Genomic DNA, 27,692 nt, shown 5'->3' on the forward strand with positions numbered 1-27,692 from the left:
TATACATGTTCAAGTTTTATTACAAAGTATGATGGGCAGAAAATACGGTACTTCTTATACAGGAGGCTGAAACAGAATGAAAGGGTGAAAATTAGGTTTAATATACTTAGGAAGCAAGAAATAAAGTCATAGATATAACACTCCACTTTCAGGTGACTTTGAAGTAGCCTTCAATGGAGATTTACCATCGTGATTTCACAGCACAGTGTTAAAAATTTTTTTACAAGCCCTGTGTATAATCAGTCCTGTGAAAATAATGTTTCTTTAAAAAATGGTTACAGTACAGTTCTGTAAGGGGCAGCTTCCTCTCCACCTGACCGTGGGATGCCACAAAACCTATGATACAGAGGAAAAGTTTAAATACATAGTGAGAAATTAAGTTCAGACACACTAGGCTAAAGGGGACAGAAACTGATTGGCTAGAGCTTAACACTTCAGAGAACAAGAAACCTCCATTTTCTACAGAGAGATTTGTACAATCATGCTACAAATTCACACTCGGGGAGGAAGGCTGGAAGGTCACTGACAGGGGTCATCACATACACAGGAACCACATCAAATGATCCATCTTCGACTCCAGCAAGTCCAAGCTTTAGCTCCACAAGTTTTCATAACACACTGCATTATCAACCCAAGGTGAGAACGTTCTTTTAAAGAGCAGGGATCCCGAGTTCTGATCCCCTGGGTTGTCCTAAAGGCCGGTACGTGGACGTTTTCCAGCTGTTACACGGACCGCTGACATCCCTCCTCTTGAGTTCACATTCTGATTAGCTTATCTGTTTCTGGTTGGAGACACCAGTCCAAGCCTCTCGGGAAGGCACCTGCATGTTTCCATTCTTTAAAAAAAAAATCACATCCACAAAGGAGCCTGAGAGGACCTGGCCCATTCCACGTGACCATGTATTTGACCTTGACCATTAGCAGCAATAACACGGTGGGAAAAGAGGGCGGGGCTCCGCAACACTGAGTAGCTGGCCCAGCCAGTGTAGGGCTGACCCTTCTTGGAAAGCCTGGCCCAGGGGTCACAGCTGACTGCTCGGCTCCGCTCTCCTCCCAGGGAAAACCCAACTGAAGTGACCAGCATGACCTTCCTTGCTGAGTCCAGGGCGCAGACAGGAAAGGACAGAGTCTGCTCTGGGGCTTCTGCTTTAATGGTCTCCCTCTCTCCAGTCGAGCAGTCAAGGGAGCTGGGGATGGTGGAGGGAAGGTACTAGGTGGGCCTCCCATGGCTGGCACACTGCAGCTTCTACATGTCGCAGGCTGGGAATTCAAGGCCCAGGCTGCAGCAGGAAGAGAGCTCTACAGGGGCAAGGGGTGGGGAGGGAAGAGGAAGAGAAAGAGAACAGGGGGGTGGGGAGTCGGCATGACTTTGCAACCTCCGCTTCTGCTGTCTACAAACCTACAACCAAGAAGAGCCATGGTCTGGAAGGACCGAGGGGCTCAACTCCTGCAGATTTCTGCCACCAAACAACAGCAGGGCTGAACTGCAGCAGGAAGGGCTGGCTCCCTCTGCCACCCTGTCCCCAGCATCACAGACACCGCTAAACGGTCCTGGAAGGTTGACACAGTCCGAGAACAGTCTCACCCCACGGCCACATGACAGCCTGCCCGCATCCTCACCTCAGACCTGGACCACCCTCGAATATTTTCTCCTTCACCATCACTGATTTCCCCCCTGACCCTCAATCTCCTCCGGAAGTTTCAGCCACAGCTGTCATCAAAAACTTCTTGGAGTCTCAGTTTTTTTTTCTGTTTCTTCTCAAATCTTAATCAGTTCTCTGAGAGCCGATCTTGGTTCTGATAAGAGATTCTCCCCTGATCATCAAACATCTTCTCTCTTCAAGTTCTCATCTTACCCCTGGTTCCTTCCTGGAAAGAGAGGCTTCTGACTCTCTTCGGTATAAACACTCAAGCTTTCCAAAGACCTGGACCCACTCACCAGCTCTCTGACGGGGAGCCTGAAGCTTGACGTATTCAGCACCCGCCTCCCCTCAGGGAGGACAAGGAAAACAAAGGTGGCTATGGCTCAGGAGGCCAAGAACAGGTCAAAGGGCAACAGCCGGGAGGGCCAGAGCCCAGAGGTGCCAGCGCAGCCTTCCCAGGGCTCTTCTCACCTTCAAGGAGGACAGAGGCAGCACCTCCCACCTCTTCTCTCCAGCTGGCAATCTGAGAACCTAAACAAATTAAACCAACACTTGCTTTTGAAACTATAGCAGATCTCTGCTTCCCAGAGCGCGGCTGACTAAGAGGCTTTCTAAATCCTGAGACTACAGAAATCCCCTCCTCGGTCCGGAGGCCATCTGGTTCAGAGCATGAAGGGAGGGAGAAGGAGGCTTCAAAATTCTAGCATCCCAGCTACTGCGTGTGTGCGTGCGCATGCGTGCATGCATGTGTCTCTCTCCCCCCAGGGGAGCTGCGGAGTCTCACCTGGGCCCAGGTGGGATGTTGGGAGGAAGAGGACCACACCACAGGGCCTAAGAAGGGTGACAGGGCTAAGAGTCCACAGGGCAAAGGAAAAAAAAAAAATCAAAAGTTGTTGGTTTCCACGGTAAACAGCAACTTTGTCCAAAATATCCTCATTCCTAGTAACTAACTTTTCTCTCCAGGTTGCTTTCAAGTTCCAGGTGACAAATCTCCTCACCACTCAGACCACAAAAGTGCAGATCAGGGAAGGGACCTTAACTCAGAACTCAGTGGAGTTAACCCTGTCCCTAGAACAACCTCTCCCACGAGACTCCATTTCAAGACCCTTTCCACAGGAAGGAACTGACGGCCTCCCAGAGCCAGCGACATTCAACTTAGCCTTTCTACCCTTGAGGGAAGGACCCTGGAACCATCAAACACAATAACAAGCAGAGGAGGGTTCTGACCAAGAACTGGTTCGTGTCACATGTCCAAAAATGATGCAGGGCAAAGGTGGCGGTAAACGCAGGAGGGTTGGCCAAGCGGACGGCCAGTTGGAGAGCCCCAAAATCAGAAGCAAGAATAAAGGTAGGAGGGGAAATACCGTGACTGAAAAGAAAAAAGAGGCTTTTTCTTTGGGAAAAGCCCCCATGTATGAAAGCAAAGAGCTATGACTTTGGGGATACCAATCCATCTGCTTCTGAAAAGGTAGACTCAACCAAGAGACTTTAAGGGCCCAGAAACACAAAGCTAACTGCTTTGTTTCTCAGGAGCAGGTGAGAGCCCAAGTGGACAAGATTATCGGCGTCAAGGTCTGCTTCTCTCTACTTCTAGCTGCTCAACTCAGAGGGTCTCAGAAACCTTCAGGCACTTAGCAGAGCGCAGCAAACCAAACTCCCCCCAGACTCTGGGCATGTCCCAAACTCTGCCTGCCCAACGAGTCGCCTACCACCAGAGTCATACACAAGACCTCTCCCTGGAACTCATTCATCTAACGGAAACAGACACCCACCGCCTCCATGTCCAATACTGCTCAGAACTTGGGGCAGGGTGGCTGATGGGTTCGTGGGGCTCTGAACTGGCTGGCCCTGGGTCTCTGAAGCTTCTCTTGCTCTCTGTTTAATCGATGGCCTGGGATCACCCCAGCCTGAGTCCATCCTCTGCAAGAGTTGACTGTCTCCCACACTCTAGAGAGATCTTGTTTGGGATGGATGCTCAGACTGTGTGCCTGCCAATGAGGGCTTTCTCTCCTCTCTATCAGGAGAGTGGCCAATTTACCACCAGTCACAGTGAACTAAACAGACAGAGATACTGAAGTTCAGCTGATACATCATTCCTGCCTATCGTTCAAGACATGAAAGAGAATGGTCAGGGGCTTATATGTGGGGAGAAAAACAGACTCTTAAACTGTGGACCAGAAACATGCTCTAAGCTCAGCTTTCCTGCCACCATCCCCTGGGAGTCAGGCACCCCCATCAGCCTGGCTAGCTCAGCAGGTCCTGAGGGGCTGGACAGGCGTATGTACTTAAGGGGAATAAGAGCAGGGGTCACACGTCTATTCTGGAGCTCAGAATGCCCTTGACAAGAGCCAGGCCAAGGAAAGGCCAAGAGCCAGCCGACTTCAGAGCACCGAGGAGGTTTGGGACTCCCAGTCAGGTATGTTCCGCCCAGGCAGTGATTCAAGAAGGCAAACTGCTCGGAGGGTCAGGGGCCTGGGGCCAGATCCAGGCAGGGAGGGAAGAGAGGAAGGTGTCAACAGGAAGGGCGATAAAACCAAGGAAGAGGCCAAGGAGTAAAATTCTTTTCGTTAAAAAATTAGCCTAATAGATTAAAAAATATACAAAGTTGAAATTTGTTAAGAGACACGGATAACATGAAGAAAGACAGTTTCAAACTGGTGTTTGTTCCCAGGAAGTGCTCACACGGACAAGGACCCAGGCTGCTGTCTTGGGCAGACATCTGCGACAGACGAATGCAGACACAGCCGCCGGCCACAGAGCTCAGTAACACGACGGCTGACAAACAGATACACAGACATTTTTAATAGCAGAACCCAAGGAGATGAGGAAAGGAGAGAGAAACCTTAAAACTCAGCCCTGGGCTGAGGAGGCGCCACGCGGCCCTGAGTCCGGCACAGCGGGCGGTGGGTGACTGGCCGGGGACTTTGGAGCAGTTTCTGCTAACAGTGGGTGCAAAGCAATGAGAGCCGTACTGGCCACCGGAAACGCGCGTCTTCTTACTCTGGGGGCGGGGCAGAGGCGGGGACGCACCAGCCCCTGCCGTGGGGCTCGGCGCCGCCGACACTACACTCTGAGGATCTCCAGGCAGTTGTTGTAGCAGATGGCAATCCAGTCAGGCTGGGTCGACGCCCACTGCACGTTGTTGATCTCCCCCTCGGCTGTGTAGGCCAGGATCGGGTCCTCGATGGCCCGGGGCATCTGCTGGATGTCCCAGATGAGGGCCTGATGGTCATCCGCTGGGGACACAGAGAGCCGGCAGGCAAGGTCACCACTCAGGCAGTGAGGATCATGAGCCCTGCATCAGGGCGGGGGGCACACTTTACAAAGCACTCACTCACCCAAAGCCCATGGAGGGAGGTTTTAATGACGAGGAAATGTTAAGGCAGGGGCCCCACGCCACAGGGCTCCGCACCAGTGAGTGGCAGAGCCCTTCCCCTGTGTCTCAGGGCCCGTTCACCACGGCAGAGCGGGGGATGGCGGAGGGACTCAGACCGACACCTCATCTCCTCTGAGGCGGACATTAGGGAAGAAAGCTGGGATGGGATCCCACACGTGGCATCTCCAGCCACTGAAAGTACCTGAGTCATTAAAGATCCCTCTCCGATGATTCAATTATTTAATGGGATTTTCCCCCATCCTATGGACACGCATACATCAGTGAGGGCCACAGTGACGAAGGCAGGCCACAACCTGAGGCTCAGAGGAAGGGGGTGGGCCTGGGCCTCTGGCTGCTTCTCAACGACATGGACAGGCATGAGCAGAGGCCCCAACAGGAAAAGCTTCGTGCTTTCGAATTCAAGCTGAAATGGCCCCAAACCACCAAACTACGTTGCTAAGGTGGAAACGGGAAAGGAAGGAGGGAAGAGGACTTTCACCCTCCTGTTTCACACACCTCTGCACTGTTTCAGTGTCGTTTAATTTTTAAAACCAGACATTATTTCTACGATAAGAGAACTCTGACGGCCAGCACATTTTCAAGGGGTCTAGCAGATGGTGAAATGGGAACTACACATCACATGCTGCAGATCCAGTCGGGTTCTGCAGGGCCCTTCAATGCACCCAGAGCTCTGCAGGGGCGTGGGACGGGTGGGGGGGTTACAGCCAAGGAGACTGCCTCTCTTCTTATATTTCTGAATGCGCCTCCTGTGCAAGCCGGGATTCTGGGGACACACAGTGGGCAACACAAGCCTGGAACTGTCTACGATGTAGACAGTATTCAGATTCTCTGGTATCACTGCGGGTACAAGGTCATCTGGGAGGTCAGACTGTTTCAGCTGCACTAGTGGAGGGAGGTTCTCAGTGGCACCACTCTGTAAATCTCTCAAACCCTCCTTGGGATGGAGTGCAGATTACGATGCTAAGGAGACCACAGGAAGACCTCCCTCCCCCTCCCTTCCCCTCCCCCCCTCCAGTAACTACCTGCAGTACAGATGTGGCAGGAAGAGTGTGGGGCCCACGCAATGCCATTGACGCATGCTCGGTGGTTGTTTAACCTGGCGACAGGGGTGCAGGGAACTCGGACGTCCAGAATCACTACCTGCAGAAAGTACAAGAAACCCCAGTGGGTGACAGGGAAAAAAAAAAAAACAAGATACTACACAAGGGAAAAAAAAAATGTGTACATATAACTTGCTCATCTGTAGACTTAAAAGACTCTTAGAGACAGAGGGGTTCCCAAAGTAACTATAAGATTGAGGAAAAAAGAGACAAAGGCACGGGTCATTTATAGTCTGTATCATTAGCCACATGGGGCTTCTAGGCTGCAGGGGACGCGGAGGGGCAGGTAACACAAATGTGAATAATCCACCACGTGCCATTAGGTGCATGTGCTCAGAATTCTGTGCCTGCTCAGCGGGACAGAAGAGAGCCCTCTCCCCTGAGCCCCAAGGCAAAATCTGAAAGTTACTGGCTTCCTCAAAATACAGTTCATCACGGCATCATGTCCACCCACAACTGACTGCTTCTATGAAACAATAGGCTACACAGCTGCCATTTCCCCATCTACTCACTAGGGCTGGAAGACTCTGCCCAGACGACAGAGCGAAAACTGCCTGTTTACTCAGCACCAGAAGCATGAATGGTTTGGCTGACTCCTTAGATGCTGCTGCCTTTGGCTCACACAGCCCTTCTTCTAGACCGGGCTTTCTCGCTTTCCGCGCTACTGACACCGGGGCAGGCTAACGCCGTGCTGTGTGTAGCGGGGGGCACCACAGCATGGGCAGCAAGCAGCGTCTCAGGCCCCCAGCTCCCAGAAACTAGGCGCACCACCCCTTCCTGCACCCCCCACCCCCTCCGAAGTTGGGACAATCCAAAGCGTCTCCAGGTGGATCCAAAAATCCTCTGGGGAGAAAACTGCCGCCAGCTGAGAACCGCTCTCCTGGATCCACTAAGCAGGGCCAGAGCGGAGTGGCAGGGCCTCGGTGAGCCTCAAGTGGGGTTCTCACCTCCATTCCATCCATGGCCATGGTGGCCAGGTAGTTGGGGTCCTGCTTGTTCCAGCAGAGGCGCAGCAGTGGGTGATGCTGTGGGTCTTCGTAAATGATGGTGCTGTGTTCTAGGTGACGGAGGTCAAACATCCGCACCGAGCCATCGGCACCCACGGAGGCGAACATGTCCCTGCCACCCCCTGCCCGGCTAAATGCAATGTCGTAGACCTGTTGGTGAGTGACAAGCAACAGTCAGATTCAGGTCAGTTACCTCCTTTTCATGTCACAGGGAAACCTACTGTCCCCTGGTTCATCTAAACTCCTGCTCATGACTTGGAAGGAGGTAAATAAAGCCACACGGCGCCTGTAAGGACTAGAAACCAAGAGTGCTGACACCAATGATTACCCAAAGAGTGATGATCACCCTACGGTGGAGGCCGGTAGGTTTCCTCTCACTTGCTGCCTTCCAAGTATTCTTCCTCCACCTCCCGTGATAACACAGCACATACCTGGCTGTCCAACAGAGCACAAAGAACTCAGCAAGTATTCTATCCGGTCGGCTTGGACAGGCTTAATGAAGCCAGAACCAGTGGCTATCTCTTGCCACCCTGTTATGAGACTGAGACATTTATTTCCTGGCCCTTGTGGCTTTCATCTATGTATGATCAGAGCAGATCCATGACCACATCAAGGCTGAGGTCATCAATTTGAGAGGCAGAAGTAGCCCTCCTCTAACCATAGTTCTGCTGTGAAACCTGGACCTGAGACTCATGTGAAAGAAAGAGGTAAGAGCCACTCTGAATCATGGGAGGCTCGGGTATTCCTTTATTTTCAGAGGGTTAATACCGCTCTCCTAGGAAATGCTGTTTCTTCTCCTAGTTGGTTTGTGTTTGTAAGTGTATCAACTTAGGTTTTGAATTATTGTCTTCTGCCTTTACTACCTGCTGCAAACTTTGTATTGCACTCATGTCTAGGAGAAAACAGGCAGAGAGCAAGAGAGGGCTTCAAAGAAAGAAAGGGACGAAGAGAGACCGACAAACTAGAGCCAGACAAGTGGGGGGAGAGGAGAAAGAAAAACAAAATGCTGAACAGAGGAAAACAAAATACCAAACAAAACCCATCTCCTGGGCTCAAGGACCGTAAGAGCTGACTTCTGGGGAGACGTGAGTGGAGCCTCTCCCTCACACTGTGACTCCAGCCCTCCTGAGGGTCTACCTACTGGGGGACGCTGACAAACAAGCATCTGTTTCTAACCAACACCACAAATTGCTTTTCCTCTGGCTGACAATGAAGAAATTGCACTTCTCTCTCTATGGTGGGAACGAGGAGTGTTCAACAGGAAACTAGGCTGGCCATTCCAAGATCCGACAGACCTAGGCACTGGCCAGCTGCATCAGGGCTGGGCCATGTTTATCCACATGTGCACCCACGGCTGGCTGACTCCCAGGGACAGGGACACCACGGCAGCATCACTAAGCAATAAGGTGCCCACAGGCAGTACAGCCAAGCGTGTAAAGCCAGCTCTGACTGCTCCTTCCTCCATGTTCCACCCACATATTTCATCAGAAGCCAAGAGAGGGCGACAACTCCCAGACACACGCTACCCTGCTCTGCACCAACTCGCCAGCAGCAACGAGAACCTCCGAGCAAGTCTTCACTTCAACAGAGATGAAAATCAAAGGTGCTGGGAGGTCTCATGTTTCTCTCCGGACAACCATCCTGAGATTCATTTCTTTGAGGCCAGGGTGTTGGTTCAGGGCCTGCTGGCTGGTAAACTCGCTGTTCCGCTCGTCCAGACGACCTCACTGTGGCCAGTGTGGCTCCTCAGCTTTACCATCATCTGTGTGAGCCATCTCCTCATTAAATCCCCTCAGCTTAAACATGCGGAGTAGCTCTAGTTTTCCGGGTTGGACCCTGACGGAAAATGACAGGCTAAGTGTCACAGAACCAAAATGTAGCAACTTGTTCCACTGGGTGCAGAACGCCCTCACTGCTGTTCTCGGCAGGTCAAGCTCTTCCTCTGCCCCTTGGTTTACGGGGACCAAGTCAAGCAGACCAACAGATCTTGGTGTTGGGAGCACAGAAAGCTGAAGAACGACCTCGCGCCAAGAATGATAACCTGGTCCCCAACTTCTGTGACAACCTCATGGTTCTCACCTAATGTCGAGGCATCCTTTTAGTCCGTACAGACATTAATACTCCTCGCTGTGCAGGAGTGGGACAGAAAAGGAACACTACCCACAGGAAACATCCTGTGATTGCCCTGGTAGGGGACCAGCACGCAGTGGCTCTGGGAGTTAAAAGATTTATGACCGTTTTACAAAATCACTCAGAAGAAGGCTCTGTGCACACAATCAGAGGCCGCTCCCTTCAGCCCTTCCAATACACATAGGAGAAATATCACCATCAAAATTAACCACATTCAATTCCAAATAGTATTACACATGTAAGTATTAAGTGAACATACTAGAAATTCACGCATCAAGTTTACAGAAGAGTTAACCAATTAGTTTTGTCTGCCAGGAAATTTCCCCTCTTCTTGCCTTCCTGCTCCCAAAAAAAGTAAATATATTTCAAGTTAGTGTGACTCTATTATAAGATTATTTTTTAATCACATCAGGTCCAAGTCTGCCTCTAAGGGATTTTGTTATTAAAAATCAGCAATCTCTGGCACAAAAAGAAAAACAACAGACTACAGAATAACTTGTTTATATGAGTCAAAAAAAACACATTCACGTCATACTGTTTTCCACTGTTCTGATATATTACCATTTTCAATTTAGATGAGAAGACATCAGCATTATATAATGATCTTCCAGGTCACTTGCAAAAAAGGAAGACAACAGCCTGACCTCACACTAAGGCAGAGAAAGCACCTGCAGAACAGCATCAGTACCTCTTTGTCGTGGGCGATGAGCTGGGTCTTCACGTGGCCAGACACGAGATTCACTCGCCCCAACACCTGCCCGGTCTCCAGCCCCCAGATGGTACACGTTGTGTCGATGCTAGAGGTACCTGCAAACAACCAGTGTGAGTCAGCGGCTGACGGGGTTGAGGTCCCATGCCAGCCTCCCTCCTTGTGCCTGTTCGTCTGTGAGCCCAGGAGACATGCTCCAAGCACTTCCTGAGTGCAGGGAGGGTACCAGGAGAACCCAAGCGTCATGTGCTCAATCCTCACCCCAGGGCCTTAGCCTCTGCCTGGAGAGATGAGACTCGCACATGTGGGAAGCTCAACTCCATGGGAGGAATTAATAACCACATTCCTTATTTGGCCTCTTTCCCACTCAGCCCCACTTTAGGAGGCTGCACGTACCTCAAGACCCAGTGTGACAGCTGAGAACACGTACCTCTGCTTCTTCACACCGGGATACTCCCTCCCTGGCTCCCTTACCTAAAAGATAAGGATCCACCTCATTCCAGTCAAAGGAAGTCAGAGGAGCACAGAAATCCGAGTTCTTGTTATTGTTCAGCAAACATTCCAACCTGGTCTCTGTTTCGCCAACCTGAAGCAACAATAATTTTTACAAACTCAGTCAGTCTTAGCTTCACAAAAAAACCTTCCAAGCCTCTTTCAGATGACACCTTAGTAAATGTAAGACATGTGGAGACAGTTTTATCATGAAGAATAATACAACCCAGAGGAATGACTTGAATGCTACTTCTTTCCAAGCTTTCTCCTCTGCCCAGCTGTTTTCCAAATTTTCACCCCCAAATCCTTCTAAGACAAGAGGTCTTCTCATCCTGCCCGAATCAGCGTCTGTACCCGCCTGGTCGGGTGCTACACCTCCAGCTACAGGAGAGGCTGCAGTGACGGCTCAGCCGAGGGGAGGCGAGGTCCACCGTCCACTCCCATGCTGCAATAGAACCAGTGGCCCGGGATTTCGTCCAATGTACTAAAAAATATCCTGGCTGTGAGCAGAATAAGAGGCCACTGGTGTCCCTACCCCCACAGAAGGCTCTCGTCCTTATATCACATTCACTGAGTCCTGAGTTTCCAGGGCTGACTGCAGCCGGACTTCAAGGAATCTGGGCCAGACTGACCAAGACATCTGCTGGCCCAACAAGCTCAGTCCACACCTGCTACCACTCGCTTCTCCTGGCTGCAGTGACCCGGCCTCCAGCCCCGGCCTGCTCTCTGTGAGTCCACAGCTGCCACCCGAGGCCAGTCGAGCGCCCACTCACCCTCCACACGCGGAGATAGTCGCCACTCGTCGCCAGCAGGTCTGGATACACGCCTTTCGTGTCAGGGATCCACATGAGCTTGGTGGTGGGGTACGGGTGGTCGAAGGTGTTCCGGCAGATAAACTCTGAACTCTCTTCATCTAAACCCACAAGCTGAACCTGTAACACCACAAAATAGAGCCACGTAAACTTTTGTTTCTCGGATGCCAAGTACCCAGAGCCCATCAGCAGTCCTAACACTGTACCACCCTTCATTGCACAGTCAAGAACCACTGGGCGGGTGGGCATCGAGTCCAGATGACCCGCTGCTCACACGAGGAAACCCAGCCTCGGAGAGGCCGAGTCACACTGAAGACTGCAGAGCTAGTAGAGGGCAGAGACCAAATTTGAAGACAGGCTTCCTGAATCCAACTCTCTGCACTCTTGATTGAGCCACAGAGCTGCCACTATCTGCCCGGCTGCTTACACTTTTCTCCCGCAACCCAAGGCCCTTGACAACGTGCAGCTGTGGTTTTAGTGACTCCATGACTAGAAGTGCTGGGGGCATTTAGTGCCATCCGACAAAGTAACATTTCACCTAAAATAAGGCAATTATGGGACTTCCCTGGTCGCTGTCCAGTGGTTAAGAATCCACCTGGCGATGCAGGGATGCAAGTTTGATTCCTGGTCCGGAAACAAGATCCCACATGACGTGCCACAACTACTGAGCCTCAGGTTTCAACTAGAGAGAAGCCCACGTGCCTCAATGAAAAGATCCCTCATGCCGCAACCAAGACCCAGCACGGACAAAAATAAGTAAACGCTTTTAAAAGTGCAATCTTACATGAACTGCCTCCTCCTCTAACCGCCCCTGCCTTTGCCCCCATTGGCTAGTAACGTGTTTACACAGAACAGTGTGACAAATGAGCATCTGAGAACCCAAACCATGGTAATGGGCAAAAAAGTGGGTGCTGTTGATGAGAAAGTCCCACCTGGTTCTGACTACCTTTTCTTTGAGTCAGTTTTGGACCAATATTAACTTCCAAACTTTGTTGTCAAACTTGATCTGGCTCAGTTGGAAATGCCACTTGTTATCCATTTGTTCATGAACTTCCACCTGGTGGAAGATGGAACGGGTTGGTAGGAAGGATAAACAAGAGGATAAGCACTAACCATACAGAAGAAAAACAGAATTCCTTCCACTCTTGTCTTTCTGACTTTTGTCTCAAGATACCAGTATCTTCCTATGCTTTTTTTTAAAATAATATTATTTAGGTTCAATTGCATACAATAAAATTTACTCACTTTAAGTGTACACTTCCATGAGTTGGAATGTATATATGTATAGAGCTGTATAACTTCCCACAACAATTAAGATATAAAATATTTTGGGAATTTCCTGGCAGTTTAGTGGTTGGCACTCTGAGCTTTTACTGCTGGGGGCCTGGGTTCGATCCTTGACTAGAAAACTAGGATCTCACAAACCATGTAGCAGGGCCAAAAAAAAAAAAAACCACAGAAAAACACAGAATATTTTCATCATCCCCAAAGATTTTCCTGGGGTCCTCTGCAGTCAGTCCACACCCCACGAGCCACACTGGCTATGGTCCTGCCTGTTCTGTAACATCACATAGATGGATTCGTGGTGCTGAGTCTTTTGGGACAGGCTACTTTCTGCAAGATGCTCTTGAGATTCAGTCATGTTTTTATCACTGAATAGTACTGCAGTATATGGATTTTGTTTATCCACATTTATTCATTTACCAGATGATGAACTCTTGGGTTACTTCCAGCTTAAGGCCATTAGAAATACTGCTGCTTTGAACATTTATGTGTAAAAAAATTTTTTTAATGCTTCTTTTTTTTGGCCCCACCTTGTGGCATGTGGGATTTTAGTTCCCCAACCAGGGATTGAACCTGTGCACCCTGCATTGAGGGCACAGAGTCTTAACCCCTGGACTGCCAACAATGGCCTTGTTTTTGTTTTATTGACAAGCCTTCCTTTTTCTTGGCTAAACAACTAAGAGTGAAATTCTGGGGTCATATTGTAAGCATATGTTTAATTCTATTTTGAAAAAAATAATAAACTGCCAGTGTCTAAAGTGGCAGTGTCATTTTGCAGTCTCACTAACAATGTATGAGTTTCACATATATTTGTCAGCACTTGGTATTGCCAGCTTTTTAAAAGTCATTCTAATAACTAATAGGCGTGAAGTAGTATTTCAATTTGCACTGCTCTAATAACTGATACTGAGCATCTTTTCATGTACTTGTTTGCCATGCATATTTATTCTCTCTCTTTAAATCTTATGTCCTTTCAAAAACAAACATTTTTTTTTCTTGGCCCTGCCACATGCAGGATCTTATTTCCTTGGTCAGGGATCAAACTTGCACCATCTGTACTGGAAACTCAGGGTCTTAACCACTAGACAACCAGGAAGTCCCCTCCAAAACTATAATTTTAGATTCATAGAAAAACTGGGAAGAAAGTAGAGTTCTCTTATACATTCAAGTTCGCGCTTTGTGTTGTACAACTTCTAGGTTTTGACAAATGTAAAACGACATGCAGCCACACTGTACAGTATCATATAGAATAGTTTCTTTCACTTCATTTTTTACTAGGTTGTTTTGTTTATTGAGCTTGGGGAGTTCTTCATATGGTCTCGATACAAGTCCCTGGTTTTCTATTTTGCAAATATCTTCTCATAGTCCATGGCTGTTCTATCATTTTCTTTCAGTATTTACTGAAGAACAGAAATGTTAAATTTTGATATTAGTTTATCATTTCTCTTCTTTTACAGTTCATGTTTGTGTCCGAGCTAAGAAATTTTTGCCCCCTCCTGCTCATAAATATTTTCTCCTGTGTTTTCCTCTTCCTTTCTCCTATGAATTACCTTGGTCTCCTTGTTGACAATCCACTGCCCACGTATTTAAGCATCTATTTCTGGACTCTATTCAGTCCCATTGATGCATATGCCTGTCCACTGACCATGACCACAGCATCCTGGCTACACACCAGCTTCCTAGGAAAGCCCTGAAATCAGATCGTGTCAGTTCTCCAATTTTGCAGTTCTTTTTCAAAATGGCTATTTTACATGTTTACTTTTCTGTGTAAATTTTAGAAGTAGCTTGTAAAATTCTATGCATATATATATATTAAAAAAAAGTTGAGATTCTGATTGGAATTGTGTTGAATCTATAATCAGTTTTGAAAACCTACTGTCTTAACAGTATTGGGTCTTCTAACTCACAAACAGAACCTATTCTCCACTTGTTTAGGTTTTGTTTAATTTCTCTTACCAAAGTTTTGAAGTATTCAATATACAAGTCTTCCATTTCTTTTATTAACTTTATTCCTAAGTATTTTTATATTATTATAAATGGAATGGCTTTTAAAATTAAATTTCCAATAGCTTATTGCTACTATATAAAAATACAGCTGATTTTTGCCTATTAATCTTGGGTCCTGTAACTCTGCCAAATTAGTTATTAGTTTTAGTAGTTTTGTAGATTCCTAAGCATATTTCTATGTACATTGATAGATCGAGCCATCCATGTCTGACTTTTAAAAATCCATATGACAACTAATACTAAATATTCATTTTTACAGAGCACCTACAGACTTCCAAAACTCCTGTAATTTGCCAGGGAAGATAGTGTATGAAGATGTAAAAGGATAGAAAACTCATGGCCAGAAAACACAACCCTGCCAAGGCTGTCTTAGGACAATACAAGTGATGTCACAGGTAATATACAATTAGCTGCTTATTCATAGCACAGATGTAAACAGACGTTTAGAGGAAAGAGTAATAATTGAAAGCAGACAAGTGAGGAGAAGCTGGGATCTGAGCAGTCTACAAAGGTCTGTGGAACGGTTCTGAGGAGGCAGAGACACGGAAGGCATCACTGGCAGATGGGGCAGAGGAACTCACTGCATGATCCCCTGGGGCCGGGGGCAGCGAGAGGAACCGCCTGAGACAGCCGCGCTGAGGACGCTGGGAGACGTGCCCCGAGCGGGCCGGGGAGCCCCGAGAGAAGACTGAGGGCGGGGGTGGGGTCCCGCTCGCGCAAGGCCTGAAAGGCCGGACCATCGGGCCACGGAGCTCTGAGCACGGGGCCTGGCAATGCTGGGCAGGACTGACCGGATCCACGAAGAGGCTGGAGGTGGGGAGCTCAGCCCGGAGACCCACAGAGGAACAGGTGGGCAAGTTAAAGTCCTATGGTGACTGGCAGTGAGAATGGCAAGGGATAACCAGAGATGGACGCGAGAGTGAATTTGGCAGAAGGAACAGTTCTTAAAGGAATTAAAAAGCTGACACTCTGACCTTTGCAGAGAACAAAACATAAAGGACGATGGGACAGGGAAAACTGGCATCAGACTTGGTGCGGGAGCTCTAAAATTGAGCTTTAGAGAAGCTAAATTTTGTGGCTCATTGGGCAGAATAAAGAATAAGCCTCTCGTGTAGATTCTGAGCCACATACTGCATTCAGGTATTTATTCAAACATTTACCAAGTGACTGTCAGGTGCCAGGCACTGCTCTAACTGTGGCACAAAAGGAAAAAAACCTCTCTCTAACCATGCAGGTAATACTGTAAGGCTAAATTAGCAGAGAAAAATGCTGCTACTTCTAAAAGGTGCTTTTCAAGCCACTGGAGATTTCTCTGCAAACCTCAAAATATGAGGTCCTGGGAACATGTACCACTTAGGATCCACTTACCCAGGTGTTTGAGGCTTTGACCAGCCCACATGATCTTCACTCTCACTGATCTAGTCAGTGCTTCCCATTCCTCTCCTTACCCTGCCCTCATGCTCTGAGACCCTCGTATGTCCTTCTGTCGATCCAAGTCTGCCCAGTGTTAATAAAGTGCACGGGCATCAGGCTTCAGGGCTCCTTACGCACCACTTGCTGGCCATGGAACCTTGGACATGTTGCTTAACTTTGCCAAACCTATTTCCATGTAAAGTGGGGATATTCCCATTACGCATAGAGTTGTATGTAACACCTTTGTCTGTAAACTGCTCAGCATCGTGCCTTCCTTAGTGTATGAGCGTTTAATATTATTACATCTCACCTCCTTCACAAACCATCTAACACAGTGGTCTCTCAGGCGTGCTCACTCAGTCCTGTCTGATTCTCTTGCGACCCCATGGACTGTACCCTGCCAGGCTCCTCTGTCCATGGGATTTCCCAGGCAAGAATGCTAGAGTGGGTTGCCATTTCCTCCTCCAGGGGATCTTCCTGACTCAGGGAAAGAATCCATATATCCTGCATCTCCTGCTTGGCAACCAGATTCTTTACCACTGAGCCACCTGGGAAGCCCTTGGTACTCATCTATTCCATCCGTTTGATCACTCATCCCACACTGCCTCATGAAAACCCTTACATGACTGTCTTACACTATTGCACTTAGTAAATGACTGTCTTACACTATTTCACTTAGTAAATGCCATAAAAACAGGGCCTATGTCTGACTCCTGCTTGTACTGCCATCAGCAATGCTTTCCAAATCTGGTGATCAGATTTACTTAAGAGTGCTTTACAAGGCCTGGGCTCCCCACCGCTAGCCCAAGATTCTGATTCAACAAGTGTCAACTGGGGCCCGTGAGTCTAGATTCTTAAGAACCTCCCCAGTGATCTGACTCACCCAGGTTTGACAACCTCTGCACAACTGTCCCTAAGCCAGGGAAGAAGTCAGGAAATGGTTGGGATTTAATGTTTCCTGATCTTCCCAGAGACTTCATGTGTTTGCTCAGACTCGAGTTTCATCCACAGCCTAACTTGTTTCAGCTCCTCTGCACCACGTTGCCAACCAAGTACTGACAGGAATAACAATTAGCTTTCACTGTTATTCAGTCAGCTCCTACCAATGGTCATGTTTTGTAACTATTTTTCCTTGGCTTATCATTAAAAACTTAATGGAAGAGAATGTTCAGTTCATATAATACAGAGTGACACAGTAAAGTCTCCCATTAACTTCACCCTCAATTCTACTTACTCTCAACCCAGTCTGACATGAACTACTTTCCAAATGATTCTCTCTGCAACTATATATGTGTGTATATGGTGGGTTAAAACAAGAACACACAGACATGCTTGGACCATAAAATACATTCCGCGAGTTGCTCTTAACACCATATTGGGAGATCTCCTGTCAGTACAAACAGTTCTGCCTCATTCTTCCACAGCCAACTGTGGTGAGCACACCATAATTTAACTATTCATAGTTCCTGTGGTTATAACCCATTGTTTCGCTGTTATAAACAATACATTGTACATTATGTGAAAAAGCTGCTATTGGGACAGATTGCTAGAAGTGTAACTGCTGCATCCCATTTCAGATATTAACACCACAGAAACTACAAGATAATAAATGTGTTTACACTTTCATTTAACAGGGTATGAGTGCCAATTTCCCCATATCTTTGAAAACACTGAAAAGAATCTTTAACGTTTTGCTATTGATAGAAGAAAAATGGCATTTTACTACTGAAGCTGAGCATACTTGTTTATTATTTTTACTTCTGAGGAACCATTTTTAATATTCGAGTGCTTAAAATGGCCCAGGTATAGGCACTATGCTTAAGGCTTCACATTCCTCATTTAATCCTCTCAACATATCCATAAGGTAGGTACTATTATCCTCTCTACTTTCATTAAGATACTGAGTAAAAGAGATGTTGAGTATCTTGCCCAGGATCACAAATGTGATCACTTCCCTATACTTCAGCAATACTAGAAGAAGAAACTTAATTTTTATAGATTTGAAAGGGAGAAAAAACATCACAGGGTCATTTCCCTTAACTACCTGAGGTTGAGTATCTTTTCCTGTTTATTTTTATTTTTTAAGTTGACAGTTTATTTAATTTCTATACATTTGAATACAATCATGTAAATCTTTTTGTATTGGAAAACTATTTGCAGTTTTCGTTTTTTTTCTTTTTTTCCATTTATTTTTATTAGTTGGAGGCTAATTACAATATTGTAGTGGTTTTTGCCATACATTGACATGAATCAGCCATGGATTTACATGTGTTCCCCATCCCGATCCCCCCTCCCGCCTCCCTCCCCATCCCATCCCTCTGGATCTTCCCAGTGCACCAGCCCTGAGCACTTGTCTCATGCATCCAACCTGGGCTGGTGATCTCTTTTCCTGTTTAATGATCACTTGCATTTTCTCTACTATGTACTGGCTATTTATATGCTTTGTTCATTTTGCTATCACAGTAAGTAAATTAGCTCCTACCAGCTGTCAGGTTTTGAAAGTATCTTTCCTTGGCCTACCATCTGTCTTTTGATTTTTTTCCACATCTTTCCACAAAAAAATTTGTATGTACAACTGACTCATGAACAAAACGAGGCAGGGGGTGGTTAATCTGTGTATATTTTAGTATCTGAGTCCTATGCATTCTTGGACTCAACCAACCATGGGCCTTGTGTAGTTCTTATCATTGAAATATGTCCATTTATGTGGACCTGTGCAGCTCAAACCTGCACTGTTCAAGGGTCAACTGTACTATAACCTGTCCATCTTTGCCTTAGTTGACCCTGGATTTAATGACTGGCTTAAAGTCTGCCTTCTCCTCTTCTCCTTACTGCCCCAGAACAAGTTTCCTACTCAATTTTCTTCTACTATGTTTGTGGGACTTTTCTTTACATTTAAATACTTGATCTGGAATTGATTTTCATGTATAACATGTGGTGTTGAACTGTCGTGTTGGACAAGACTCTTGAGAGTCCCCTGAGCAAGGAGACCAAACCAGTCAATCCTAAAGGAAATCAACCCTGAATATTCATTGGAAGGACTGACGCTGAAATTGAAGCTCCAATACTTTGGCCACCTGATGTGAAGAGCCAATTCATTAGAAGAGACCCTGATGCTGGGAAAGATTGAAGGCAGGAGAAGGGGGTGACAGATGAGATGGTTGGATGGTATCACTGATTCAATGGACATGAGTTTGAGCAAGCTCTGGGAGATGGTGAAGGACAGAGAAGCCTGGCGTGCTACAGTCCATGGGGTTGCAAAGAGTCAGACATGACTGAACAATGACAACAAATATGACATGTAATAGAGGACTCTAAAGTGTTCTGCCAGGTAGACAACTAATTATGCCATGAGTGCCAAGTTGCTTCTGTCATGTCCCACTCTGTGCGACCCCATGGACTGTAGCCTGCCAGGCTCCTCCGTCCATGGGATTCTCCAGGAAAGAAGAGAGTGGGTTGCCATGCCTTCCTCCAGGGGATCTTCCCGACCCAGGGATCAAACCCGAGTCTCTTATATCTCCTGCATTGGCAGGCAGGTTCTTTACCACTAGTGCCACCTGGGAAGCCAATTACACCACAGAATGTATTCATTTTTTCCCCAGTGAATTTTATCACTAACTACTTTCCTATAGATATTTAAATTTGCTTTGGAACATTCTGTGTGACTGCATCAACTATACATGGTATTTACTGGCTATAACTATACCAACTGCAGTATGTTTACTCTGATCTGGTAAGGCAAGTGTTCCCCTCTCTTTTCAAAACATTCTTTTTTGTTCCCCCCAATCTTTTTTTTTTTTTTTTGACATCAGTATATAGTCGAGACTCTGGAGACAGACCATTTCAGTTCTGGCCCTGCTATTACCTTCCATGTCACTCTGGAGAGTTACTTAGCATGTCTGGGCCTGACATTCCCCAACATCCCATAAGTTTGAGGTTTTTTTTTAAAAAAAAAAAAAAATTATTATTTGACTGTGCTGGGTCTTAGTTGTGGCATGTGGGATCTGGTTCCCTAATCAGGGATCAAACCTGGGCCCCCTGCATTAGGAGTGCAGAGTCTTAACCAGTGGACCACCAGGGAAATCCCATCCCATACGTTTTGATATGTATTATCTTTTACCAATCAGCTGATTTCCCTTAACTTAAAAAATGGTTTTTTTTCTTAATATATGGTCAATTTTTATAAATTATTTAAAAAGTATATTCCTTTTCCCATGTAATCTTATATACTCATAAGTATATGCTCAGTGTTTACGTAGCACAATCTATGACGGTGGCAGATTTGTACAAATTGCTCCAAGCCTTCTGTCAACTGTGGCTAGCCTAATTTCTCCTCCTCCCCTCTCAGAGGAAGAGATCGGTTTGCCTGGATGTCTGAAGGATTCTTTCTTCACCCTTATCTATTTTCCTAAGACAGTTTTTAGTGCCAAGTGTTCTGTGTCCGTTTTTCTTGAGATATATAATATGAAGGCATATTATAAATTTCATACCTTTATTCTATAGTCTAACTACACATTTGAGATTTTGTGTTTCATTTCTTTGGTCTTCTTCAGAGACACCAATTATACCTAAGTTAGGTATCCTTTATTTTCTGCATCTATTATATTCTTCCTAATTGTTCATTTCCACTTCATTTTCTCAACCTGTCTTCCCTAATCCTCACTGTTTTCAGTAGTTTGTATTCATTTTTATTCTCTTTCCAATGTGGTTTTAGTTCTGCGATAATTTTTGTTTTCTCTTCTCCTGTTTTCCTGGGCTCTACCTGCTGGTGGTTCCATTTTCTCCTGTCACCACGTCTCATGTTACCTGACCTCCTGTACCTCTGCTTGGAGTTCTTTAAGTTCTCTGAATGCATGGCGGGAGGACTGGCCATTAATGTTCAATTAAGGTGAAAATATTTTCTAGTGTGGATACTTTACCTTACACCTGTTTCCCATTTTCCCTCTTTCTTATAGTATCTCGCTGTTGCTACTATGCTGATTCCTTTCGAATGAGGCAAGTTCCTTCTAGATGATCTAAGGAAGATTTTAAGGGAAAGAGGCCAGGACTGTTCCAAGTTAGCATAAACACATGAAGTTTTTGCATCTTACCAGGCAAGAGAGATGAGGAACTGTCAAGCTGCTCATAATTCAGTCTCTTCCAACCTGCCTAATCCAGTGCTTCTAGAGACGATGGCATGTCTGTCTCCTTGTACAGCTAAGCTCTCCTCTTATCCAAGGGTGTCAAGGAGGGGAACTGGAGAAGCTCCTGCTGCCAGCCATGCACCCTCTCCCACTGCCCCAAACCAAGGAGTATTGATGTTGCCCATCACAACCCTGTTCTGGAGAACTCTGCTCTTCTGAGTCTGAATCGTCTTGGCCTCTTCCTGTACTGTACCCATCTGATCTTCACTACACTGCCATCCTTCCTCCCTTATTGTGGGAGCATAACCAAAAAGTACAATTTTAATCGTCTTGTCAACATTGAAGTTATTACGCCTTTGCCCTTTCTTTCCTCCAGTCTTCTCTGTCCTCCTGCTAAATGTCTATCTCCCACACCGACTACCCTTCTGTGACTATTTGCTTCACAACACTTTATCCCAGCATGTGAAACAAATGCCCTTAAAAAAAAAAAACAAAACCCTGTGAAACAAGATCATTTTTACTTGTTTTTTAAACTGTAAAGATGACTATGTCAGATATCTCCTAAGAAGCGGGTATAAAACATTATGTATTTATTCCTTGGAGGCATGACCACATCTTCACTTTCTATTGCTTTCATGAATAACAACATAAATTACTACTCACATTACTCATACCTTATATTTTTAAAAAATTTTAAAAGTTGCTGTGTCTATCTTGATGGAGGAAACTGTGAATTCCTCTTTAATTACATACAGTGCTAGTATTAGAACACAAAGGTGAATGCATGTGTGTGTATGTGTTTAGTTTAAAAAAAAAAAAGTGATCTACATCAATAATACCACCTCATCAGTGGCACGTTTCCCCACAATTGTTAGTATAACCAAAAGCAGCTAAAGGCAAAATTCTGACAGAATAAACCAGCTTTTCTTGATCTTTTTCGTTTGTCCTCCCTTCAAGCCTGTTCCTGACTGATCATTGTTGATCAGTGTCTGCAGAGAGGTTCTGCCTTGGCACAGCACCTCTTCTGCCCCTGACTCAGAGTCTAACCAATAAGCTCTGGCACCAGCCCCAGGCGGGACAGACTACCTACAGGACGCAGATTCACCCCTTGCTCACGTCACAGCATCTCTAGGAAGCCTGTGTGAGCCAGGTCAGGGCAAAAAGCAGTAAAGCAGCAGCAGTTTTATCTAGTTGTCTCATGGAGGAATCAGTGCTCTCACTGTATAGAAAAAAGAAAGAAGGAAGTTAAAACCAGAGAGCTTGATACTTTAAATTCTCCTGCTGGCAGTCTTGCCAGAGACTGATGGAGCACTGCAAAATTCTAAGTAGTTATCAAAAACACTTATGTGTACCAAACTTTCTCTTTATTGCTGCCAATTTCACATCTGCTGAAAAGTATACAGAAGATTACCAAGTATCATCACTGTGCCTAAAACACAATACATACTTCTTGAATTAATGAACAAATGAATGGGAATCCTGAAAGGCTGCCAGAACTACTGAGAAATGAAAACTTGTATGCCAGGGTCAAAATCATTATGTGTCAAACAGATAAAGTAACTCAGCATTAAAGATCTCATAGGAATCAACACAGGCTGACAAGGCAAGCATTCATCCCATGTGAATTTGAATTACAAGGTAGTCTTACTCAGATGCACTACCAATAGTCTTCAAAAAGCAGGAAGTATACCTATGGTCTCCCCTCAAAATCTCAAAAATGTTTTCTTGATGCTATATCTTAAAGCACAAATGGTCAGCTAGTTAACTATCAGTGCAAAATAAATCCCAATGACACTGCCAGTTCTAGTCAAAATCAACCCTGAAATATACACCTAAGTGGAACAGAAGCCCAGGAACTGCTAGTCATCTTTCTCCATAAAACAAGGGAAATACCACTTGTCTAAAGACCACAGATACTGTCAAGACTCAGGAGAAATGCCAGAGTTCTTCTATCAGTTACTTGTCTAAGCCAGGTAGAACATGAGAAAATGGGCTTCAACTAGCAAATTATGGTACTCCGAGTCCAACAACAAGAAGCTTCTAGACCACAAAATAGGTGTGGTTCAAAGGAACCAAGGGATTTCCCCCCTCCCAGGTCTTTAAAAGTCAAAGAATGGACACAATGACCTTTCATCGTTCCTTTCGGACCTAAGGTCCTGATTTCTCTCTGGAAAATACAGAAGTCAAATTTACTAAACCCTCATATAATTCTCCTAGATGATATTTCAGTTACAGGTACAGGGGTGATGTGATCACTATGTGCCAGGCAGAGTTCCTAAACCCATCATATTTAAAACTCCTTTCATCTTCCTCACTACCCTCATTTTACAGATGAGGAAACTGAGGCACAGGCTTTCACTTGGCAAAGGCCACGAGAAACTGGGAAGCAGCAGGACTGAGATCTCAACTCAGGCCCCTTCAAAGAGGCTATCTGGTGATTGAACTTTTCATGGGATGGAAGGGCAGAATCAATATTTAGGCACATGCAGATACGAAAAATGATTCCCACCTCTGGTCAGGAAATGGAAAGGTAACTCTAGGGAAATGGTCTTGCAGCGCCACCTGGACCACCTGTGTCTGAATCACCTGGGTGTCTTTTAACTTCAGGAGTGAAGACCAGGAAGGTATAAGTCCCTCAGAGGAGTCACACACACGCTAAATTTTAGAAAACCATTCTCCAACACCAGTGCTGTTCTATCCCCCAGCAGAGACCACACACACACAAAAAAGAACATAAAACATTGTCATCAATTATGGGACTCTTTAATCCAGATGTAGATGATAGAATTTAGTTCTTTACACTGCAGCAATTCCCAAATTTATCCAGGCGATGGAACACCTAGAAGTCAAGTTGTCCTTGAAACACTAACAGATTTAATTCTATCAAACTACAAATAATTTTACTACAGGAAAGTATGATGACATTAATACAAAAATTTTTTTAAATTATTATCATGTTTTCTTAATGTCTCAGAGTAGGAAAAAAAAAGACCCTTTCTCAGCTTTTTTATCAATGTTAATTTGCTGAGTCAATTTATTTTACCCTCCACCAGCAATCACTATTGACAGCAAACAGGAATCAACGGTCTGAGAATGTCAACCAATAACTTTAAAGCTCCTCGAAAACATCAAGTCTGGCACCTCTATGGCCAGGTTTTTCCAAAACTGAGCCTGATAATCACTGTGTGGTAGCTAGATTTACCGCCCGCCAGCCCCGAGGCACAGGGTTTCTTACCCTGAGTTGAAAACTGAGTTGAACTTGAGTTGGAAAATCACACTTATATTTTCACAAATCTCTAGCTGAAATTTACCATTTCCTTCCATTATAAATGGAGGCAGTTACTCACCATGGCATTAATATCTGTGATTTGTCACTAAGAAATCATTGCTTTTTTTCATATCACACCACAGTGAACATCCTGAAATGCTACTACTTCAAAATTAATGGATGACGTCATCTAATGAGTTAATTTTAAAGTACATAGAAGGGAAAGACTACCCACTCCAGTATTCTGGCCTGGAGAATTCCATGGACTGTATAGTCCATGGGGTCACAAAGAGCCAGACACAACTGCGCAACTTTCACCACTTTTTTTTTTCCCACCACTTTTTAAAAAGTGTTTTTAATAACTATAGCTCAATATAATGGTTTCCTTTGTAACCCTATGTATTTTATGCATTTGAAAACATAATTATGAACAGAGGTCTGTTGGCTTCAAAGTGCCAAAGGTGTCCATCACACACACACGTTAAGAACTCTAACCTAGATTGGTGGGGACACAAAAACAGAAGGCAAGATGCTGCATTGCCTACACCATGCAAGTGAGTGAAGACAGAGGTAACTGCTCGCCTGTTACTCCTGGGATCAGCAGTTTGCATCTCCCTAAAACCGCACTGCTTGTGTGCCCTGGCAAAGAAGGAGCTCCATAGAGTTACTAAATGGAAGAACAAACTTTAGGGTGTAGTTCCTGCAACCGAGGTTTGACACCAATTACTCCACTGATTCCACCAGCAGCCTAATGGTGCAGCCCAGTTTCTCCCCTCTTGGAGATGGGGATACTAGATTTCGAGGCCACTCTCACCTTCCGAGATGGCCCACACTCTGTCTGTGGAGTGTGTTTCTCTCTAAATAAATCCACTTCTTACTTATCACTTTGTCTCTCACTGAATTCTTCCTAAGATAAGACATCCAGAACCTGGGGCTCAATACTGAAACCCCACCAGGTGGATGAAGCTGACTATATGCTCTCACAAGCATGTAGAGCCCAGAGCAGCTGGAACCAGAAGGTTGATGATGCTGACTCCCACTTACCTCACCACTGACCAATCACAACCCATCGGAAGAATGCCCACAAACTGATCACCTTCTCTTTGAACCATTTCTATAAAACTTCTCACTGCTCCCTCCAGGTTAGAACACACAGTTAGGAGGGCATTAGCCCACTGCGCCCCTTTGCCTTGACAAAGCAATAAAGATATTCTTTTCTACTTCGCACCCCCGCCCCCCAAAATATGACCCTGCAAGAACTTGCAAAGCAAAAAAATCTGTATGAAAGACTCAAGCCCTTTGAAAGATACGTTTTACTTTTTTTTTCTTCCCAACATGTATTCTTAAGACAACAGTTCTATTCCACTTCACACATCAGTACCTTGAATTCCATTCCCCACTCTGCTATGCATTAACCGGCCATTAGGAAGAAAGAGGCACCCGAGAAAAGGAAATAAAGCTATGTCTTTTAAAGCTAAGTCTTGCCAGGACTCTCTGCTTTCTGTGGGCAATGGATGGGCCCCAAGATCAGTGCATATTCCCTGGGATTTGTTTGTAAATTATGTATATATCATGTCTGGGTAATGAGAGTCCATCGCTTTCATCAATTTCTTAAAGGGGATTCCAGAAAGTTTAAGACTTAACTCCAGAGAAACAGATGCGCTCCTGAAAATCTGTAAACAAAGTTACAACGTTCAAGTGTTTTTTACAGGACCTTTATGTCTAAAAAAGAACTTGCCTACAACAAATTGTGGGTGAGAAATAATAAAACTGACCTGCACAGTGCCCCACCGCCAGTCAGTGGACTAGACAGGACATCCAACCCTAGAGCACCTGCCTTTCTTCCCTGCACCATGCCTGTCACCATCCACATAGGCTATTCTTCCTAAGTCACAGTGATCATGGTGTCAAGCAGATGTACAGGCTTTAAAAACTGCTAAGCACGGCTCTTGGTCGCTCTGACTATGATAAATCACCACGTTTACTCTAATACAAAATGGAAGAGATTTAAAGAGCAAAGGAAAGAAAATTCTTCTCACTACCTTATTCAACAACTTTCAAAAACAAATTTATACTGCACTACCAGCTTAAAGTTCTTCCTACTACCTTCTATGAAGGATTCTCAAATTCCGTATGTCCAGGAAGACTCACTACTCAAGGCTACATATTTGCACTAGCAAGAAAGATGCCAAGAAAAGACACAGCAAGTTAACATCCTTCTCTATTCGGAAAACAACAGCGGGATCACAGTCACTGGTCAAGATTTCCAAAAGGAGATCGCTGTGAAGAGGAGGAACACGAGGCCGCAACAGCGATGGAAATCCCGACAAATCCATCAATAATAGTACCTGCGGGTGGGTGTAGGGGGCGGGAAAGCCTACGCAATAACCAGACCTAACAGAAATCTAGTGTGGCCAGGAGTGAATGACCATCGTAAGCTCATTTTCTTCACAGCCATCATTCCCTCATCCTTCTTCTGCCCCCTAATTGAAGCAGTGCAGCAGGAGGGGAGCGGATACCAGTGATAGATGGCATAGCTCTGGGGTGTAAACTTGGGTTTGAGACCTGTTTCCGTCAAGAAATAACTGACCCGGGTAAAGCTGCAACACGGTGCCTCAGTTTCCCCATCAGTAAAATGCGGGTAACTACACTCCTGACTACCCAGGGATGTTTCAAGGATTAAATGCGATAAAGAGAGCGAAACTCTCTGCACAGGACCAGACACAGAGGAACCGTTCCGTGGCGCTAAGGCAAGTCCGCAGGAGGGTCCTAGGGTCTGGGCTCCGGCCCAGAAAGGGCGCTCCCGGGGCCCGCTCCCCGCCAGCCGGGTTCCGAGCCCCTGCCCGGCCCACCTTGTTGTTGTACTCCTCCACGAAGCTGCCCAGCGCCAGGCGAAAGCGCTTGTCGGGCCGCACGCTCCAGTTCATGGCGTAGACGGTCCAGGGCGCTTCATACTTGTAGATCTCCTTCCGTTTGCCGTGCAGTGACATGGTGGAGGCGAAGGAGCCTCAGTGAGGACCGGGACGGGAGCGGGCTGTTGCGAGCCGGGCGCAAATCCGGCAGGGAACCTGGCCTGGGACCCAGGGGTCAGAAGGGAGGCGGGGCGGGGGCGGGCAGGGACGGCCTAGCCCGGAAGCGGGGCGGTGGCAACAGACAACGACTGCCGGGCCCGACCCCCAGTTTCAAACCAGCTTTGGCTCGGACAACAACCACCTTCCGTTTGAGACACTGCCCCGCCCTCTAGGAACGGAAGCCACGCGACCCCCGCAGCGCCGCTGGCCGTTGGCTGCCTGACACGTCCTTTCGA

At 46.1% G+C, this 27,692-nt stretch overlaps 1 protein-coding gene and 1 non-coding gene across 3 annotated transcripts; both read right to left on the reverse strand.

Annotated features, from left to right (window-relative positions):
* DCAF7 (DDB1 and CUL4 associated factor 7) lies at positions 1–27,503 on the reverse strand. 2 transcript variants are annotated; one of them, XR_010659641.1, is made up of 8 exons: positions 27,238–27,503; positions 11,252–11,410; positions 10,461–10,572; positions 9,966–10,084; positions 7,088–7,297; positions 6,063–6,180; positions 4,644–4,879; positions 1–66 (listed from the first exon to the last, which is right to left on the reverse strand). XR_010659641.1 is itself a non-coding variant. In XM_065909280.1 (7 exons), exons 1-7 carry the CDS (start codon positions 27,373–27,375, stop codon positions 4,707–4,709), a joined length of 1,029 nt encoding a protein of 342 aa, XP_065765352.1. In that variant the 5' UTR covers positions 27,376–27,502; the 3' UTR covers positions 1–4,706. The 2 variants fall into 2 exon arrangements, 1 of the variants encoding a protein (XP_065765352.1); XM_065909280.1 differs by having other exon boundaries at positions 1–4,879; positions 27,238–27,502.
* TRNAR-CCU (transfer RNA arginine (anticodon CCU)) lies at positions 20,003–20,075 on the reverse strand. The gene has a single exon. It is a non-coding gene; the product is annotated as a tRNA-Arg (tRNA).
* Positions 27,504–27,692: the final 189 nt, after the last annotated feature.

The sequence above is a fragment of the Muntiacus reevesi genome, chromosome 18 (genome assembly GCF_963930625.1).
Source record: "Muntiacus reevesi chromosome 18, mMunRee1.1, whole genome shotgun sequence".
Lineage (NCBI taxonomy): Eukaryota > Metazoa > Chordata > Mammalia > Artiodactyla > Cervidae > Muntiacus > Muntiacus reevesi.

Excerpts from the sequence above, each read along its gene's own strand:
- DCAF7 (XM_065909280.1), bottom strand. The coding sequence starts at position 27,375 with ATGTCACTGCACGGCAAACGGAAGGAGATCTACAAGTATGAAGCGCCC. Across the intron at positions 7,298-9,965 it reads TCATCGCCCACGACAAAGAG|GTCTACGACATTGCATTTAG; the intron begins GTACTGATGCTG and ends ACTCACCAACAG. Across the intron at positions 6,181-7,087 it reads TGGCCATGGATGGAATGGAG|GTAGTGATTCTGGACGTCCG; the intron begins GTGAGAACCCCA and ends TACTTTCTGCAG.